The sequence below is a fragment of the Callorhinus ursinus genome, unplaced genomic scaffold, assembly GCF_003265705.2.
Source record: "Callorhinus ursinus isolate GAN/ISIS: 27379988/994484 unplaced genomic scaffold, GSC_fseal_2.0 scaffold36, whole genome shotgun sequence".
NCBI classification, from domain to species: Eukaryota; Metazoa; Chordata; class Mammalia; order Carnivora; family Otariidae; genus Callorhinus; species Callorhinus ursinus.
In genome coordinates, this window is record NW_027397098.1 from 15761331 (window position 1) to 15779595 (window position 18265).

The following is an 18265-nucleotide window of genomic DNA, read 5'->3' on the forward strand; positions in this document are numbered from 1 at the left end:
AGAGTCTCTCTCGTGTTGCTCCTATAAGCAGTTAAAAGTCAACACAGTATCTCTGTGTTAAAATTGAACACCATGCATAAGCTTATTTTTAGGAATTGTTTGGAAGGATAAGTAAGAAGACCTTCAGGGTCAGAGAAGGGTGGAGAGTATTTAAGTAAACAGGGAAAATAAATTTGTGCAAAAAAACATGTCCAAGATTGGGATTTGAAAGTAGGATGTCTCAAATGTTACATTATTTGTCTGCCGTTTTGGATTTTTAAAGAAGTTATTTCAGTTTGCCATTTCTTGGGGGATTTTACTTTTGACAGATTATCGCTAGGATATTCTGCTTTCTTGGAACAAAAGAACAGGCAGTCTCAAAGGTAAACTTCAGGTGCTACTTTGGAGAAACAGAAGTTGCAACTTTTTTTTTTTTAAAGATTTTATTTATTTACTTGAGAGAGAGAGTGCACGAGAGGGGGTAGGGTCAGAGGGAGAAGCAGACTCCCCGCCGAGCAGGGAGCCCGATGCGGGACTCGATTCTGGGACTCCAGGATCATGACCTGAGCCGAAGGCAGACGTTCAACGACTGAGCCACCCAGGCACCCCAGAAGTTGCAACTTTTTAAAAAGATACTGTCTCAGCTCTTTTCTCCAACAGTTGAAAAATAATGTTTCATCACAGCCAAGTTCACCTTACTGAATTACCACAAATTTCTCAAAAGCGTTCCCAGCCTCTTTATTTTGTCATTCATAGTTATCTAATGTTTCACAAAAAGAAAATCTTACACAGGTTAAATTTAAGTACCTTTGAGGCAGGAGTTCCATAAGCCACAGGGCCAATGATAGTGTGGCAAACCCTTCATCTGGCCTGTTATTCCTTTGACAAACATTCACGAGTTCCTACTTTGCGCCACGCATGGGGTTAGCTGCTGAGCCCGAGGTTCTGTATGTGCGGAGGGTCTCATCCGACTCAGTACATCAACAGCTGTTCGATAAAGTGTAAGAAACCAGTATACAGATATTTTATGGGCACGTTGAACATGGCATTAACCTGAATGTGACAGATTTTTCAGGTTTACATTTGCCTTTATTAATTCCTACTTATAATCCTGATGATTTTCTTTTTCTACCTTTAAAAACAAATCATTGCTAATCACCAACAGATTTGTGATAAAGTATATTTATGTGTTCTAAATCTAGTGATTTATTCATTTAATTGGAGACTATTCTCCTTGATAGGTACCAGTAGTATGTCAAATGACGGTCAGTTTTGCACTGTCAAAGGATCATTAAATACTACAGAGTGTATCCGTACTGGAATTTGCTCATTTATTAAATGTAAGCATTTTAGCTTCTGCTGATAGGCACACCAGAGGTGCAGGAGTGATTAGTTCAAAGTTAGACATTTTGATCCATGTCAGGAGAATGCACAACATCACAACGAATGAAAATATTTAAAGATCAAGTACTTGTTAAGGAATTTGAGTAAGTGGCATGTAGGCATTCCCTGGAGGTCTGTCTCTATTTGTGACATTCCATTGTGACATTTTTTATTATTTAGTCTTGATGAGAATATCTGGTTTTATTCAAATGGGGAGAAAGAAAGTAAATTGAGGTGAGCATTTACCCACCCGCATACCACAGGCAGGGGCCGTGTGACCGACACGCGGCTCACCTGCGTCCCAGCAGCTTACAAGGTGGGTTTGTTACTGGAGAAACTACAGGTAAGGCTTAGGGTGGGGGACTTGTGGGCAGGCCTGGAGGTGCTTCCTTCCTGCTGCCTCTCAGCACCCAGACAAGAACAGTTGTCAGAAGTCAGCAATGGTTAAATGCAGTGAAAACCACAATGTGCCGTAGCCTGCAGTGCACCAGCGTTTACCACACTGCTCATGGTCATGCCTGAGTAGAAGCTACTCTCCCTGCTTAGCGAATGGGAGTGCCAGGAAGGGGGCTCGTTTCGCAAACAGCTGCTGGTTTTAACAGGCATGGAACTTGCTCCGTGTTCGCATATTTGGAGTAGTGTAGTGTAGTTAGATAGAATACTGACCGATGAGTGTGTATGGCCACTTTAAATCTCTACTCCTTTTGTACTAGGTGTGAATTCTTGCTTCATGGCTGATGGCTGTGCACATCCTGCTTCTGGAAACAGCCTCTCTGTTGGGGAGGGTGGTGTTCCATACGATGAAAATTCAAAATCATTAAAGATCTAACGTGTGGCTGATAAAAAGGCTAATCAAGTCTTGCTGCAGCGTGGGGATGGGTACAAGACTGGATTTCACTGTCATGTGATTCTGGAAGTGGTGTGTTTGTGCCCCTGGATGGAGTTCTCCCTACATGGAGAGCCCGGGGGGTATCGCTCTCTGCATTTCGTCTGGAGGGGTGAAATGGGCACGCAGGGCCTTCCTTCCCTGAGCCCGGGGAAGGGGTGACCTCCCTGTGGCAGTGCTTACACGCACAAAATGACGGGCGCACCCTTTTCTCTGTGCTGAGGCAGCTGCTGCTTCTTGCCCACCCCATGGATTGTTCTCCCTGCGTCATTTGTCCAGGACGGTTTGCTGTTCAAGCCGGGACCCTCCTCGCAGATGTCAGGGCTGTAAGGAGTGCTGTTTGTTTTCTCTTTTCTGATAATGCAGAATTACATTATTAAGAGGATCACATGCGCATTGACCTACTGTGGAATCTGGATCTCTCTTAAGGAGGGCTCTGTGTTTAAATTTCCACAATTCTCTTTTTCTCCCCCCACCGATGAAAGTGGCCTGGAATCTTAGAAGACCCCGAAGATGATCAGTTGCTGGCTCTAGTCCCCTCCCTTACGTCTCTCTTCCGTTTTAAAAACAAGGCTGCCTTGACCAGCCAAAGGAGGTTTGTGCAGGTATAGTTAGTGCTAATGGTCACTGGTATTTGAAAACACCCTCAAATGAGAATTTATTTTTTATAAAAGCAATCTCAAAGGGTCTTACTAATTGTTTTATGTATAGTTAGTGAATTGTACTCATAATAAACTTCGTCATTTAGGTAATTCTCTGGTTTCAAATTAGTGTTTGCAACCTCATGCTCTAGAGTTTTTTACAAGGTAGAGTTGAAACCACGACCATATTAGATGGAGTGGGTCCCTTTAGTTCCACCCCTGTGTCTATTTGTCTGTAAGCTGGAGCCTGTGCGCTGATGGGTCCCCTCAGTTTCTGAGCACCCAGCACCAAACCAGCTCCCCCGGATCTTCCCGGCCATGCTCGGGGTATGGGAGCCATTCCCGCCGGGATGGTGAGAACAAAGAATCGGCATGTCGAATTTACTTTCTTCTCTGGTAAATGGAATCCTATTAAACCAAATATGTTTTCACAGCAGACTTTGTACATATAAAGCACTAAATGCTGAGAGGGATCGTTGAGCAGTGAGGCTTCTCTCTGCGGCCGGCTTGAAACCTTTGGTATTGTAGCAACTTCACAACATCTGGCTTTGAGCATTCGAAAAAATGGTGTACGTACCACACTCTGATTTTCGAGAGCCTGCCTCAAAACCTCTGTGGTTATGCCACATTTTGTGTTCGTTAGCAAGAGCTTAATAATGTTGGCATTGGGGCAGATATTTTTTTTCAATCAGCATCTCTTAAAAAGAACGTGTTACTTTTCCCACAAGAAGAAGAAACGAACATTAGCCCCCCGTTTCCTGGATTTCAGCCCACTACAGTGACCCACCTGGGACTGATGCTTTCTTTCTGTTGTTCAGGTACCAGGCTTGGGTTTGGGACAGGGTCCTTTGCCTTGTCACATGCCCCACGAGGACGTCACCTGAAGGATTGTCTCCTATTTCACTGTTATCATTACTGGAAATTCTGTTTTCCAAAGAGCCTACTGAATTTTTTCATCTGAATTTATATGTAATACAACAGAATAGTTGGCTTTAATAAACAATGTGCAGTTTCCTCATTTAATTATTTAGTTGTGGGAAAAAAGTCATGGAGATTTTCTTGCTATAATCTATGCTAGGAATTGTGCAAAATCTTTATGGAAAATGACTAGTCTGTTAGGTTATAGGGATTTATGTATAAAAAAGACTTTTATTGCTAAAAGGAATGATTCTTTATTGATGTGGATAAAGGTTTAAACTTACTATTGACCATCTAGTCAGTAAGATACATTATAATGTGACTTTAATGTAAGAAAAGCATCAGTTTTTAAACGTTACCTGTGACATTTTTTTAGACTCTCCTGCAGGATAAGCAGAGCGGAGTGAACAGAATAGAATGTCGCCAGGAGGGCCATTCAAAACGAATTCAAACATCCAGAGCGTGAACTAGTTTTCTAGAAATGCCATCCTGTTGTTTTTGAGTTTGTAGTTGGTGTCAGTAGGGTCCATGGTATGACTTCTGTAGGAACTTCAGAAAGCTGCTTTCATGAATAAAATACAGTATGTTTTTTCTAGCATTTCAGTTGTGAGTTTTGAGATGTGTGAAAACTGTTAACCGTTTCTTTTCCTTCTAGAATTACTTTGCTTAGTTTGGAAAAAGTATGTGAATGCCAACAACCATCTGAAGCAGGTAATCATAAAAAATATAATATTCAGGTGTGGATGGACTGCCCACTTTCTCTGTATATCATTCTAGAGTCATGTAAATTTAACGTTTTAGTCTTTTACGAATATTGAAATTTTCCTCATTATTCCAATTTCTTTAGTGTATTGTTGCTTATAGTCTGGAACAGTTGGACCTCCTGATTGGGGTTCTGATTTGATTGCTAATAGCTGGGACTGTTTTCCATTTCCTTGGATGTGAGTTCTATGACTTTGACTTTTGAAATGATATACTGCATTTGATAATAGAAGCAGTAAAACTGAAAGAGTTCACATCTATTAACATTTATGTGCTTTAAAGTGTCTCCTTCATAGAACAAAAATGATACCTTTTATTCATGGGTTGATTGCATTGTTTTCTGCAAATATCTTTGTATTTCCACCTTACTCATTATTTGGGCATAATGTCCTGTTGTTTGTAGAAAATCCAGAGTGGGACATCTGGGTTCAAGTGCTTTTTCTGCTCTGAGAGACCCCAGTCTCTGGGCTACGTAGTCTAATGTGATTGGCTACTATCTAGTTGAACGCTGGAAAGAGCAGACTCCTGAGCATGCTGGTCTCAGAGCGTGGTGGCTTTCCAGATGTGTACCTGTGGGGCCTGGGGGAGCCGGTTCCTCAGCTGGGCTCACACAGTTAAACCCCGCCTACTGATCTTGGAGCTTTACGAAAGAAAACGTACATCTATACCTATTGGATTTTTATAAGTTATGCTGAAAAGAGTGCTCCTTGATTATTTTGTCTTGGGGATTACGGGGGAGTTTTATCCTTGGTATCTTAAATCCACCCACTGTAGGGTTGATCTACAAAGTGTTCACTGTTTTGAGTGTGTGCAGGCACACCTTGGAGATGCCTTGGGTTCATTCCAGACCACCTCAGTGAAACAGTATGCAGGTTAAATAGCAAAACTATACAATCTAGGAAATCAATCAATGTTAATTTCGATAATGTTTTGCAGAAATAGCCACTTGCATCTTGAGTGTGGTTGATACATCCTGTGTGTCACCACCTCCCTTAGCAGCTAAACGTGCTACGTGGGCACCTGCACACGTGATGTGGAAATCCTAGGGCAGAAGTTGGTTACGAGGCAGCCATCCAGGTGGGCTAGAACATATGTACTTAAATTAACTTTAAGAATAATCATTGTGATGAAAACACGGGATGAAAAAGATTTCCCGGTGAACCTAGTGGGTCCTGCAAATGTGTTGGCTCACTTGGACTGAGACACGTGAGAAACAAGAGGGGGAGGACGGAACAGAGAAGGGAAAGGGAACCGAAGGGCAGAGGCAGTGAATGTTACTTCTTTTGGGACGTGGTTCGCACGGCTGGGGAGGGGCGGCCGGCAGAGGCAGCTGGGGTGGAGGCCGCTCTTCAGCTGAGGCCAGCTTGAGGAGTCAGGCTTCTGGGGGGCGTGCCGGAGGCCCTCTGATTATGGCTTCTCCTTCCTCAGTGGGTGACTGTCCACCGAAGAGATCATTGCCGTGACAATGGTCACTCGTGACGGCCACCTGCAGAGACGCCTGTCTTCCGTCTGGACCATGTTTATGCTGTGATGTTTGTCATGGTCCGCTGCGTGGCTTCTCCTTGGGAACGGGAGGGTTTAGCGGCATCTCCATATCACCTATGGGCTGGTTGGCCAGTTCAGATTCTGGAGTTCTTGGTGGAGGAAGCCCGATGTGAATTTTGCTGGGCTCAGGTAGCTCCGCTGTGGCAACACTGAGGTGATGTGCGCTGCCTTCATCATACAGGAATCTTGGCAAATGTTTTGTACTGAAAAAAAAAAAAAGCCTCTTACCAAATAAGGCTAAATAAGGAATAGTAGGTTTTCATTACAGTGCAGTGATCCTAATTTTCAGTGACCATAATGGAACTTTTTGTTCTTACTGAAGTCCTTTGTGATCTTTCCATTCTTTGAAAGGAGGTATTTTGCTGATGTTAATTCAAGAATTAACTGGGGTGGGATCGGAATTTTCGAAGACAGGCCCCTCTCAGACTCTAACTGGTCAGACGGTGCCGCACAGGAGCGTCTGAGAATCCCTGTGAGGTAAGGGATAGCTGTGAACTTGGGCTGACGAGTAAGGGGGAGTCACTCCCAGGCTCTAGACAGCCTCCTGCGTGGGGGGTGCTGGATCCGCGTGGAAACATGGTGAGGTGTGGGCGTGTGGCTTGTGTGAAACCGCAAGGGGGGAATGGGAGCTGCAGGTTGTGTTTTGGGAATGGCTGGCATCCGGCCTGGCTGGGGGATGGGCTCATGTGAGGACAGTGGATGTGGAGACTGGGGGGCTCGGGCAGAGGTCACCCTCCCAGCCCCAGAGTCAAGAGGGCCTGTGCTGGGCTCATGTGTGTGTCATCCTGGACCGTGCACTCAGGTGGCCTCTGTAAGGCAATTTCCTTCTCTACAAAGTGGATGTGGTAGAATGCACCGAAGGAGCTGAGCTGATGATTTTCCCTCGCGGGCACATGCCCGCTCACCGATGGTACCAGCAACAGGCTGGGCTGACAGTGTTGCTGCACAGAGCAGGGGAAGCAGCGCGGACTCGGGTGCAGAGCTGGGTCTTTGCTCATGGGAGGACAGCCTCAGGGTGGCATGGAGTTCACTCTGGTCCGTGGTGTGCACGGAAATGCTCAGCTGTGTAAATAGTCCAGGGATGAGCTGTTCGGGGCTGTGATACAGGTCCAGGCAGAGGAAATGTGGCGGTCTGGAGGCTTGAAGGAGCGGGGCTTGTGACTGCCAGGGTTTGTTGGCTTACAGGGCCAGGACGTGCAGGAGTTACAGACTCAGTATGTGTGGCCGGGGGGGCAGGTGCCCGCACGTCGGAGGTGCGGTTTCACACGGATGGGCGCCTCTTAGAGCCTTCCAAGTCTCGTCACCTGTTTCCCTGTGGCCCCCGAGTCCACTTGAGCAGGGATCGGAAAGCGTTCACACTCGTGTGCACCATCTAGCTGCTTGGTGTGGTCCAGCCGAGCTTCGGGTCATGCCGTGCTCGACTTTGAGCTGGATCATCTGCACAGATGAGCACCTGTTGGCTATTCTGCCAGTACCTGTCGTTTCGTATCTCAAATTCTACCTCTTCTCAGCTGAATTGCCTTTCTTCTGAAAGCTCCAACAAAAATCTGTGTTAAGGACAGGACCTTACGTCTCCGCTTAACGTGTTCAGGAGCATCTGCCACAGCCCTGAATGTTCTAGCACATTGGTTTCAGAGAATCCGTGGCATTATTTTATAGAAACGCTGTGGCTGGAGCTGGGCGGGCAAACTTTCAGGAGCCAGGGGGCACACGTCTTATGGTGCGCTGGCTACATCCGTCTCTGTCATATTCTTCTTTGTTGTTTGCTTTTAAAAAACCTGTTAAAAATGTAAAATTCACCTTGAGCTCCTTGGATTTCTTGCAGGGGCCATCCTTTGAAGACCTTGGATTGCATTTTACTCGTTTGATGTTTGCATTTGTTACTTTGTTGCTTGGCTACTCAGTCTCGTGGCAGCTTGGCAACTTCCCCTAAGAAGCATGCCCCTTGATACCAGAAATGGACCTTGTGGCCGGCTTCCCTTTCTCGAGGCCAGTGTAGCTCCAGAGCCCAGGCTGCAGCTGACTTCTGTGCTGTGTCAGGCCCAGACACGTGCGCGGGGGGCCTGGGTTTCCCAGCTTGGTTGTCACTTCTCTAGGGAGCAGCTCTTGGGAACGTTTGCAGAAACACTCTGGTAGATCCACAGCCATTCTCTAGATGGGAAAGGAAGTTCATTTCTCCCTAAACACATGTTGCTGCCACATAATTTCTGGTGCTTCCCATCTACCAATCCTGCTTTATCTCCAGGCTTATCTTCCTGCTCCCATTTGGAGCTGTGATGCTTATTGAAAAAAAAATAATGCTTTTTCTTCCTAAGTTAGAACTTGAGCTCTGATTTCACAAGTGGATTATTATTTTTTTTAAAGATTACATTTATTTATTTATTTGACGGAGAGCGTGCACGCACACAAGTGGGACGGGTGGCAGAGGGAGAGGGAGAAGCAGGGTCCCCGCTGAGCAGGGAGCCTGACGTGGGGCTTGATCCCAGGACCCCGAGATCACTAACCGAGCCAAAGGCAGGTGCTTAACCGACTGAGCCACCTAGGCGCCCCTCACGTGGATTATTATTTACTTGTTTTTAGAGCCATAAAAACGAAAACCATTCCAACAGGCACTTTTCCTTCCTCCATGCCTGGATGTGGGCAAGTGACTGTGTTTCTTGTTGACTGTTTCCGTGCTGAGATTGGGTGTCCCTCCTGGGACCGGGCGGCGTAGCTTTGCTTCCTTTGCACGTTCCTCATCCTCATGTGTCCAGTGACCTGGAAGCTCAGGATGGTGCCTGATGGCCCCAGGGCACCCTCTCAGTGCCACGAAGCTGGCCCCGGAACCCTGCTCCGAGCCTTGATCGGAAACTCTTCATCATGCTGATGCTCAAGGCGCGTAAGCCAAGCTGAGAAGAATTTCCCCAGGAACATTCAGATAACGTAGGAAGCACTTTTGACTAAGAGAAACCTCAACCAGGTTAATTTTCTGCTGTGTTTCTCCCCTTTGTGTGAGTGTTAGCCACAGCATCGCAGTGAGCCCAAACCAAGAATCAGGTGTTTGACAGACTGCGCCACCCAGGTGCCCCCAAATATGTGCATTTCTAACAAGTTCCCAGGTTGTGCTGAGAACCACTGGTCTAGGCTCTGGGCAGCCCACTTTATGTTGGAGTTTAGCATCTTAATTCCATTTATTTGAATTACTTATCCTGAATAGGTCAGTTATCACAAATAGATTTAAAGCCTGGAACATCAGTTGCGAGGTTGTGTGCTCATCATTTCCTGGTTTATGGAGGAGTGTTTCTCTGAACTGAGTCTTGATTCAGGGAAAGGGCATTTGAGGGAGAAGGGGGTGGGGAAGCCTGTGGTATGCAGAGCTCCGTGCCTTCTCTGGTCCGGTACTCGGTGGGGGGGCAGTAGTCCTGGATTGTCCAATGATGGGCACTTCCTCGGATGAGGATGAAAAGTTAGAGGGCGCGGCTGTGCCCTGTTTGAGCTGCTCCGTGGAGCTGCTGGTGTCCCTGTGGTGTCCTGCCTCTGTGGTGAGGTCCTCATGGACTCTGAGCTGCTAGAAAGACGGGCTCATGTTTTCCACTTGCACTGGCCTTCGAACCTCTGCTCTGGGCAGCGGCAGCTAGAGATGGGCAGGAGTGACGGCCATCCCGTCCCCTGCACACTGGCCGTCACTCCTGCCTCCTGAAGGTGTGAGCACTGAAGTCGAAACGAACTGCAAAGGTAGCAGTTGTACCAGACTGTGAGCACTATTTATTTTTGGAATGCTTTTTAACAGAAAAGAAGAAAGGCCAAGTGTAGAAATAAAGGGTTCGGTTGTGTCTCCTGTTGGCTGATGTTTGTGTCACGTGAACAAATAAACAGTAGTACCATCTTCTAAAGAAAAGCACACATTTACACTAATAAAGGAAAAAGCATAGGATTTCTTTTTATTTATTTATTATAAAGATTTATTTGAGACCGAGAGTGAGTGCAAGCAGGGGGAGGGAGAGAGTCTTCAGCAGACGCCCCGCAGAACAGGGAGCCTGCCACAGGGCTCGATGGCCCTGGGACCATGACCTGAGCCGAAAGCAAGCGTCAGACTCTTAACTGACTGAGGCACCCAGGCGCCCTGTAGGATTCGTTTTTTAAAAGCCCATTGAAAGTAGGCTTTTAATAAATGGTAGTCATGATTTAGTTTTAAATGGGCAAAAATTACACAATAGCTCTTTAGAGAAGTGAAAATGTAGGCTATTGTGTTTTTTGGACTGAAGATTTTAATATAAAATGCTCTAAAAGAAGCATTGATTTTTAAAACTTATATATCTTTTAAAAAACTTCTTATTCCTTAAAATGTGTACAAATTTTGAAATAGACCTCTTTTTTTTCCTGATGTGGTTTAGAAATCTTGTTTTCCATATAAAGTGGCAAAGGCACCAGGATGCGGGTCTTTATATGTGGTCGTGAGACGCCATCCAGCAAAGTAAGAGACCAGATGAAAATGCAGTGATGTGGATTTAATATATAACATCAGCAACAACGAATTAAGGACGTGGCTTTTGTACGAAGAGTTCCATTTTCCCCGATATATTCTAAGTACTAATCATTAATTTTTAGTTTATTTGGATTCAGCAATATTTCTGTTATGTTATTAAATTCTCAGATACTTGGTAACAGAACACTGCATCGGAGTCTAATTCATGTGTTCTCTTTGCAGTTGTCAGTTTATATAACTTTGCTTCTCCCTTAGGTTTTGAATGACTCCATGAGTTTGAAATTTAAGTGCATTTGGTGATAGGGTGTTAGAAACTAAATGTGCACGTGGCAAGTGGAAAAAGCATCATTTTGTATCTTACTCCTTGAATACATGTGAATTCTAGGAGAAACTGACACAGGAGGCTGTGGAAAATGCCTTCTTTTAAAATTGGTTAAAAATTTAATACTCCTCCTATATGTTGTTTTAAAAGCAGAACCAAAATGGAAAAGAAAGTTTCTGCCCTGATGCTGGTTGAAGACTGTTTCACTCACGTGGAAGGAGTATTTTTCAAAGCGTGGGTGGTGATTTTGCATTAGCGCGTGTGTGTTCTTGTTTGTGTCTGTTACCCTCTTTTGGAGCTCAGGTACTGTTTTGTATTTTTAGGAATGGCACGTTCCCTTAAGTGAATTAAACATTTGGAGGACGATACTTGTTTTATATGTAACGATGTATGTGTACTCTAGTGTAGTTCTTGGCATAGGGGAGACGTACGTGACCATCTACGCTTGGTCTGTGGACGGAAGGTTGTGCTCTTCCCCTGACTTGCAGGCAGCTGGGGCCATGATGCCGAGCCGGGTGGCCCACAGAGAGGGTGTCCTTCTGGCTCCCCCCACTGCTGCTCCCTTCGGCAGTGATGATGTGGTTCCATGCCTGCAGCCACACGGCAGCTCGCTGCTTTTCCCCTTCAACAGAAGTAGGGACATTTGTGGCCGGTAAGGGGACCAAAAAAGTTTTTTCTGCTTCTGTTCGTCTTTGAGAGGGCTTTGTGTGGCCTTGCCAGGTTTTGTAGTAGAAAACTGAACTCGCTCAGTTGTATTGCAGTTTTGTTTGAAAATGATAAAAGGATGTCAAAAAAGAAGAGAATGACTTTTATTGTCTGGTTGTTTGAGTTTTCCAGCAAGTCGGGTTGGAAAAATATTTGTTTTCTTGTTTCTATCCGTATGTTTGTGAAATAGCAAAAGCAAATGGGTGTTTGTAGCCAAAGTGGCCCAAATAATAGCTATTTTTTATGTGATACCTGCTCTCTGTGAGGCATTGCTTGGAGTGCTTTAGGAGTCCTTGATTCATTTAATCCTTCTAAAAACCTTGATAGTCAAATACTATTACTTGTATTTGCACATGTGAATTCTAGGTGTAAGTGGGATAGTAGGCTGCAGAAAATGCCTTCTTTTAAAATTGGAACTCACTTTACAGGGAGAGACCGTGATGTTAAGAGGGTACAAGTATGCTTTGGAGATACTGTGGGGTTGGTTCCAGACCCTGCAACAAAGGGCATATTGCAGTAAGTTGAATATTACAACAAAGTCAAATGAATTTTTTGGTTTCCCAGGGGGTGTAAAAGTAACATTTACACCATATCATAGTCAAGTTAGTGTGCACTAGCATTATGTCTAAAAAAAAAAGTAAATTCCTAAGTTAAAAAATACTTGATTGCTAAAAAGTGCTGACCACCATTCAAGCTTTCAGTGGGTCATCATCACTGATCACAGATGACCATAACAAATATAATAATAATGAAGTATGAAATACTATGAAATTACCAAGATAGGACACAGAGACATGAAGTGAGCAAAATGCTGCTGGAAAAATGGTGCCGATGGACTTGCTCTACGCAGGGTTGCCGCAAACCTTCAGTTTGTAAAAAAAAAAAAAAAAGAAAAGAAAAAAAAAGAAAACATCTGTGAAACTTAATAAAAGGAGGTATGCCTGTACTTGCAAAGGATGACTAGAGCTTCTGTCCAAGTCCCCTTGGTGCCTCAAACAAAGCCCTGGGCAAAGTATGTGGACGGTCAGTTTCCCAAGGACTGTAACCTAACAGTTGGGAAGCGAGGGGTGAGTCCTGAGGGGACCTCTTACTGCCTCGAGGAGGTCCCTGGGCCTCAGGGCTGGGAGGGAACTCCAGCAGAGCCCCACAGAATTATGGTGACCCAGCAGACAGGCTGATCAGTCCTAGAGACGAAGAAGCTGAGGTTGGCTCGGTGCATGAGAGCCAGTGGGGTTCCCATGACCCCACTCCATTAATGAAACAGGAGGGACTAAAATTCTTTCCACTGAAGACCTGCCAGCAAGTGGTGCGGAGAATACCACGTCCCTCGAACTCCTGCACCTCACAGGCCCCCAACATCTTGTCTGTTGTCTGCATTTTCCCCGGGATCACTCACAACACATCTCAGCAGATTCTACTTCGGTGTGTACTGAATTAGTGTTTTCCCAGCTTTGGAAATACTCTCCTTTGTGGCTGGTGCATCCACACTCTTCACGCTGTTTCGGAGTTATTGCAGACTCCGCCTAGACTCCTTGAGTCAACAACTGAGCAGCGCTGGAGCGTTTGACTCATCAAGAGCCAGGGAAACCTTGAAATAATTTGCCTCGTTTGTTAATAGTTGATGTTGCTCAGAGTTCTCCAGCGCTAAGCAGCTGCTCCTGCTGCTCATTAGGAAGTTTATTTTCCTCTGGACACACTGGGTTCTCGAGTTGCTGCAATCAGATACAATGTAATTATCTCACAATCACTCAGCGCCTTTCCCTGCTTGGCTAACAAATGCACCTCAGAGACTTGGCCTGCAGGTTTGATTTTTTTTTTTTTTTTTTTGTTCAGGTTCTGCTGTGATGTAGTGTTAGATTTTGAATTTCCTAATTTTTCTGTCTTTCCTGTGAGTTGGAAGTAGCGTGATGAGTGCTGACGTTGATTATGTTGGCCTGTGTTGTATTTCTTGTCGCTGGGCTGTCCAGGCATTAGAGAGCCCCCCTGCTTTGCTCTTCGTTTTCATGACTAAGTACTTCACACTCTTCTGTGCTTAAAGAGGGTGCATTTGAAATCCACTCTTCTCTTCTCTTTCTGTTTAGCTTTGATGTGATAGAGTAAAATATCGCACCTAGGGGTTTACCTGGCACTCAGAACGCTCCTGAGAGCCAGAGAGAGAGAGAACAAGAACCACCTGCCTGGCTTCCTGGTCAACCGGCAGCCTGGGGCCGTGAGGCGCACCCAGCCACAGCAGAGAGACGCCTGCGGTCACACGCCAGACGCAAGCAGCGAGGCTGGGTCCCCGGGAAACTGCACTTATGGACACTTAAATTTGAATTTTGTAAAATTTTAACATGTCACAAAATATTATTCTTGTGATTCTTTCCACCATTTAGCAGTGTAGGCACTGTGTTTAGCTCATGAGCTATAGGAAAGCAGAGTGTTGACTGGGCCCCCAGGCTGTGGTTTGCTGACCCCCTGGCTTAAATTAGTTTTGAGAAGGTCAGTTTTAACCTGCTTGTATTCTCCTTTTCTCCTGAAGATGGATCTGACCCAGTTTGGTGAATTCTGTTATTAATTTTATTTTTTGGGGGGAGGGGTGTCGTAAAATACAGCTGCTATTGGTAGGAGGTGTTTTAGGGTGAAGGGTGTTTGACAACTTTGTATTATGCTCATTACGGAACTAATGTAAAAATAGGAACAGTTTTCAGGTTTTATGAACACTTAAGTGTTCATCTGTGATGGCCAGGGGAGGGGAACTCAAACCAGACCTTAAAACTGTGCAAGCAGAGCTGGCCTGCAGGATGCTCCCAGAAGAGCAGGTGTGTTGGCAGTTGCTGGCTGTGAGCGCCGTGTGGCGTGCACGCTGGGTTACAGGGAGGCGTCAGACTCAGATTTCAGGGCAGTACGTGGACCCTAAGCACGGGACAGCTTCCCAAAGGCAGATGCAGTGGGCTCAGAGGCCGGAGTGCGTGTGATTGCTGGATGGGGCCGCACAGGTGAGCATCCTCTCCGAAGAAACACCTGCAGGTCAGCGGGGGCTCTGCCAGGAGGGAGACCTCTCTATGGTCATGGGAAGATCAACATTTGCACACGAATCTCCACCTGTGTGGGTGTATCCCTTGTAAAAGCAGGCAAGGTTTTCTTTTCATTTTGTTAAATGGGGTTGTCTTTCCATGTCTCTGCCATTTCTGCTCTGTTAGAATCCTTCTGGCCTGTCGTAATTATATTCCCTCTTCAAAATCCTTTTTGTTTCTAGAATATTCTGCAGTAGACTATGTATGATGAAAACATGAAAAGCTGGTTGAAGCAAGAGAATGTGGTTTGGAGTACATTGGTTTTTGGTGAAGAAGAAGTCTGCAAAACTGTTCATACAAACCCTGTTACAAATGTTTAATAATGGAACATTTAGCATTCAAACAGTTTTTAAAATGGAAGACATCTGAATTTAGAAATTCTCTGGGAAGGTCAATTTAAAATTATGGCTGTGTAAGTGTGTGTGTGTGGGTGTGTACCTCTAGTCACCACACACTTACACACACACACAGTAAAAAGAAATGAGTGCAGCTATCTGCTAAAATATGGAATTTGTCCAGTCAGTAGAAATCTTATAATTTGTCAAGAGTGTCTTCATGTGTCAGATACCTGAAACTGAAATTCTAGAAAATGATAAATCACATGAGTTCCTTTCTTCACAACAAAGTGATTTCTTTAAACAGTGAGCCCTGGTTCTTCTTGAAATAATGATTCATTTACAAAAACATCCATATGCAACTTCGTCAAGAGCACATTTGTAGTTTTAGTTCTCAGTTGAGCTCAATTTTCTGAACAGGAAAATTTATCTTGTACGGTGTTGCTGAAAGAGAAAATTCTTTAATCTGGACTCCTGTTTATCGGGTTTTAAACATGAGACAGTAGCCTGCTGACCCTCCTCTTGTAATCAGGGACCTTAACTGTTAGGGTTATTTTTGGGAACCTGGGCAAAGCCAAAACTGGATTGAGTAACAAAAGATACAGCAGGCTTCATGCAGTAACATTCATGCATTTTTGTTAAGAACCATACTCTCACCTTATTTTAGAATCACAGTAATCTTGATTATCTGGCTTCTCTGCCTGCAGTCCATTAAAACCAGGAGCTAGAGAAGGCACACGGCTGAGCAGGTGAGCAGACCGCGGCCAGAAGCGCCCGCTGAACCGAGGGAGGCAGGGACTCCACGAAGAGACCCTTCTGTGAGCGTGCAGGGTCTCAGAGGCTGCTGCGCCCGCAGCGTGGCTTCCGGGTTGGTGATGTTGTGCCGATGGCTCAATCACCTCTAGGCGAGGACAGATTAGGTGGGAGTGTTTAAGTTCAGAAGGACCTTGTTTTCCAGTGGTGAAAACCCTGCTTTTTGGGACCTTCTCCTGGGGTCTGGAATGAGGCGTCTTGCTTTCCCAGCAGACAAGTGGTCCACGGGACCAAAAGGGAGGGTCTGTGGTCGCGTGACTGAAGAGCTTCCCTGGCTGGGAAGGGCAGGTGAGTGCACGGACATTCTTGGGAACTGGGTCCTGGCTCCAGAAACCAGAGCCAGCGTTATTGCAGGTGCTGACCACGTGTGTGGTTGTCAGAGGGGTGAGCTCCAGGGGAAGCAAAAGGAAAAATACAGAATAGGGCTCTCCAAATATTCTGTGATGTGGTCAAGTTTGGGAGCTTTTGACCTGAGAAGCCCTAGCAGGTGCAGCTCGGCCAGTCCACCACTGAGTGTGTGTGAGTGTGTGTGTGTGTACACGCGTGTGTGAGATCGTCTCCTTTGGGCCGTTTGGAATCCCCTCACTGAGGGTCCTACTTTGTGGGGCTTTTGTCCATCAGGGTACCTGCCGCTGTCTATCAATCGTGAGCTTTCTTCACCTCCAAGAAAAAGAAAACACGCATGTGAGAAAGTCCCAGAGAGTGATTCGTTGGGGAGGATACCATGTGCTAATTGATACTTTCTGAAATTAGCTGATCATTTTGGCAGTCGGTGGGTTGTCAGGCACGTTCCCGAGTTACAGCGAAGGGAGGTTTCCTTTGAATCCAGTGGCCTATCAAAGAAAACGATAGGCCCTCTTCCCTGAGATTGATTCAAGGTTGCTTGCCAGTGAGCAGGACACTTGAGAAGCCTGCGTGCTGATATGCTGCCAGGTCGAGAACCTTAATCCTGATTGACTCTTAATTAACAGCCGGGTGTCCTCTACAGATGAGCGTTCGAAGGACTCCCGTGTCGCTGGGTTTCGTTTCCCTTCGTTCCTTGCGCCAGCCACTGAACGCAGGCTAGCCCTGTCCCCTGGCATCTCCCTCTGCGCTGAGTTCCTGGCTGTCCTGCGGCCTTCCCACCAAGGCTTGCGTGCATTCATGCACGCGTGTCCTTCTCCCCATGGGTTTCCGTCTCAAGCCTGATGCCCATGCCACGTGTGTGCTGGGTGCCCAAGACCCACTCATGTGGTATGCCTCCTGCCGTGGGTACCTGCAGGTTCCTGCTACTGAACGGTCTTGGCTTCCCAGCGGCAGCCTCCCTTAGGCCTTTGTCAGGCCTGGTGGCAGAGGGGGTGCCAGACGGGGTGCCGGGGGGACCGAGCTGGCGAACGGGAAGGGGATCTGGTCAAGGGCAGCAGTCGGTCTTGAGGTCTGTGTGTCTGAGGTTAACAGGCTAATTGGCGGATCGAGCAGCTCTCTCTCCCAATGTGACCCTGACCCCCAGCGGCTTGCACAAGTTTGAGCTGAGCACAGCGCCCGGGCACGGGCAGGAAGGAGTCTCTGCAGGTGGGGTGTGCAGCCGCTCTTGGTTGGAGGCTCTCCCCAGACTGCAGGAGGAAGTGGGATCTCGGCTTGCACCTGTGGCCGGAAGGCCATCGGGAACTATTGTGAAGAATGCTAGCTAACCTGCAGGTCACACAGAGGCTTCGGGGACATGGCGCCCTGAGGCAGGAGTACTTGTCTGGGGCTAATAGGTTCCTTCTTGAATAGAAAACAAAATCCTGGGGCTGATGCTGTAGGGGAGAGAAAGCCATTTTTCCTCTACCCTTTTGAGTTCTTAGCTGAGACCACCATAACAAAAAAGACTAACAAGAGAAAAAGTTGAACGTGTGTTATGTCACGTACACACAGGAGATGTCCGGGGAAGATGGGGAGGTGGCTGAGACCCAGGCTCCCACCCTGTCCTGAGAGGGCAAGAAAGGGGGCGGAGGCCTCTCAGAGGAGAGCGGAAGGGTTAGGGTAGAGGACTGGGTCCTTCAAAGAACAGGTGGGGCTGTGACCCCGACAGTCCATCTGGGTGTGGGGCTGACCTCTACTCTCTCCGGGATAAGAGTCAGTCTTCCTGGTCAGTGAAGCTCCTGGGGAGGGGGCTGAGGACACTGAGGTCCTTTTGGAGGGTCTGTCTTCAGGCAGATGAGGGGAGTTCAGAGAAAGCCTCTCCCTGTGCCTGCTGTGTTTCTAGAGCCTTCCGCTCAAATAACCAGTATGCCACAGCCATGCATTTTGGGGTGGTACATCCTGGACCTCTGTTATACTCTGGGGTGATGAGCCGTGAGCTCCTGCGGTCCCACTGTGGGGCGATGAGCCCTGAGCTCCTGCGGTCCCAGTGTGGGGCGATGAGCCCTGAGCTCCTGCGGTCCCATTGTGGGGCGATGAGCCCTGAGCTCCTGCGGTCCCGCTGTGGGGCGAT

General features: G+C 46.6%; 1 protein-coding gene across 1 annotated transcript in view; it reads left to right on the forward strand.

Annotated features, from left to right (window-relative positions):
- The first annotated feature begins 3218 nt into the window (after window positions 1-3218).
- DIP2C (disco interacting protein 2 homolog C) overlaps window positions 3219-18265 on the forward strand; it is a 281152-nt gene continuing 266105 nt past the window's right edge. The window contains exons 1-2 of the mRNA XM_073879852.1: window positions 3219-3242; window positions 5616-5646. Of these exons, the coding sequence (XP_073735953.1) occupies window positions 3219-3242; window positions 5616-5646 (55 nt within the window). The remainder of the gene's footprint in view (window positions 3243-5615; window positions 5647-18265) is intronic.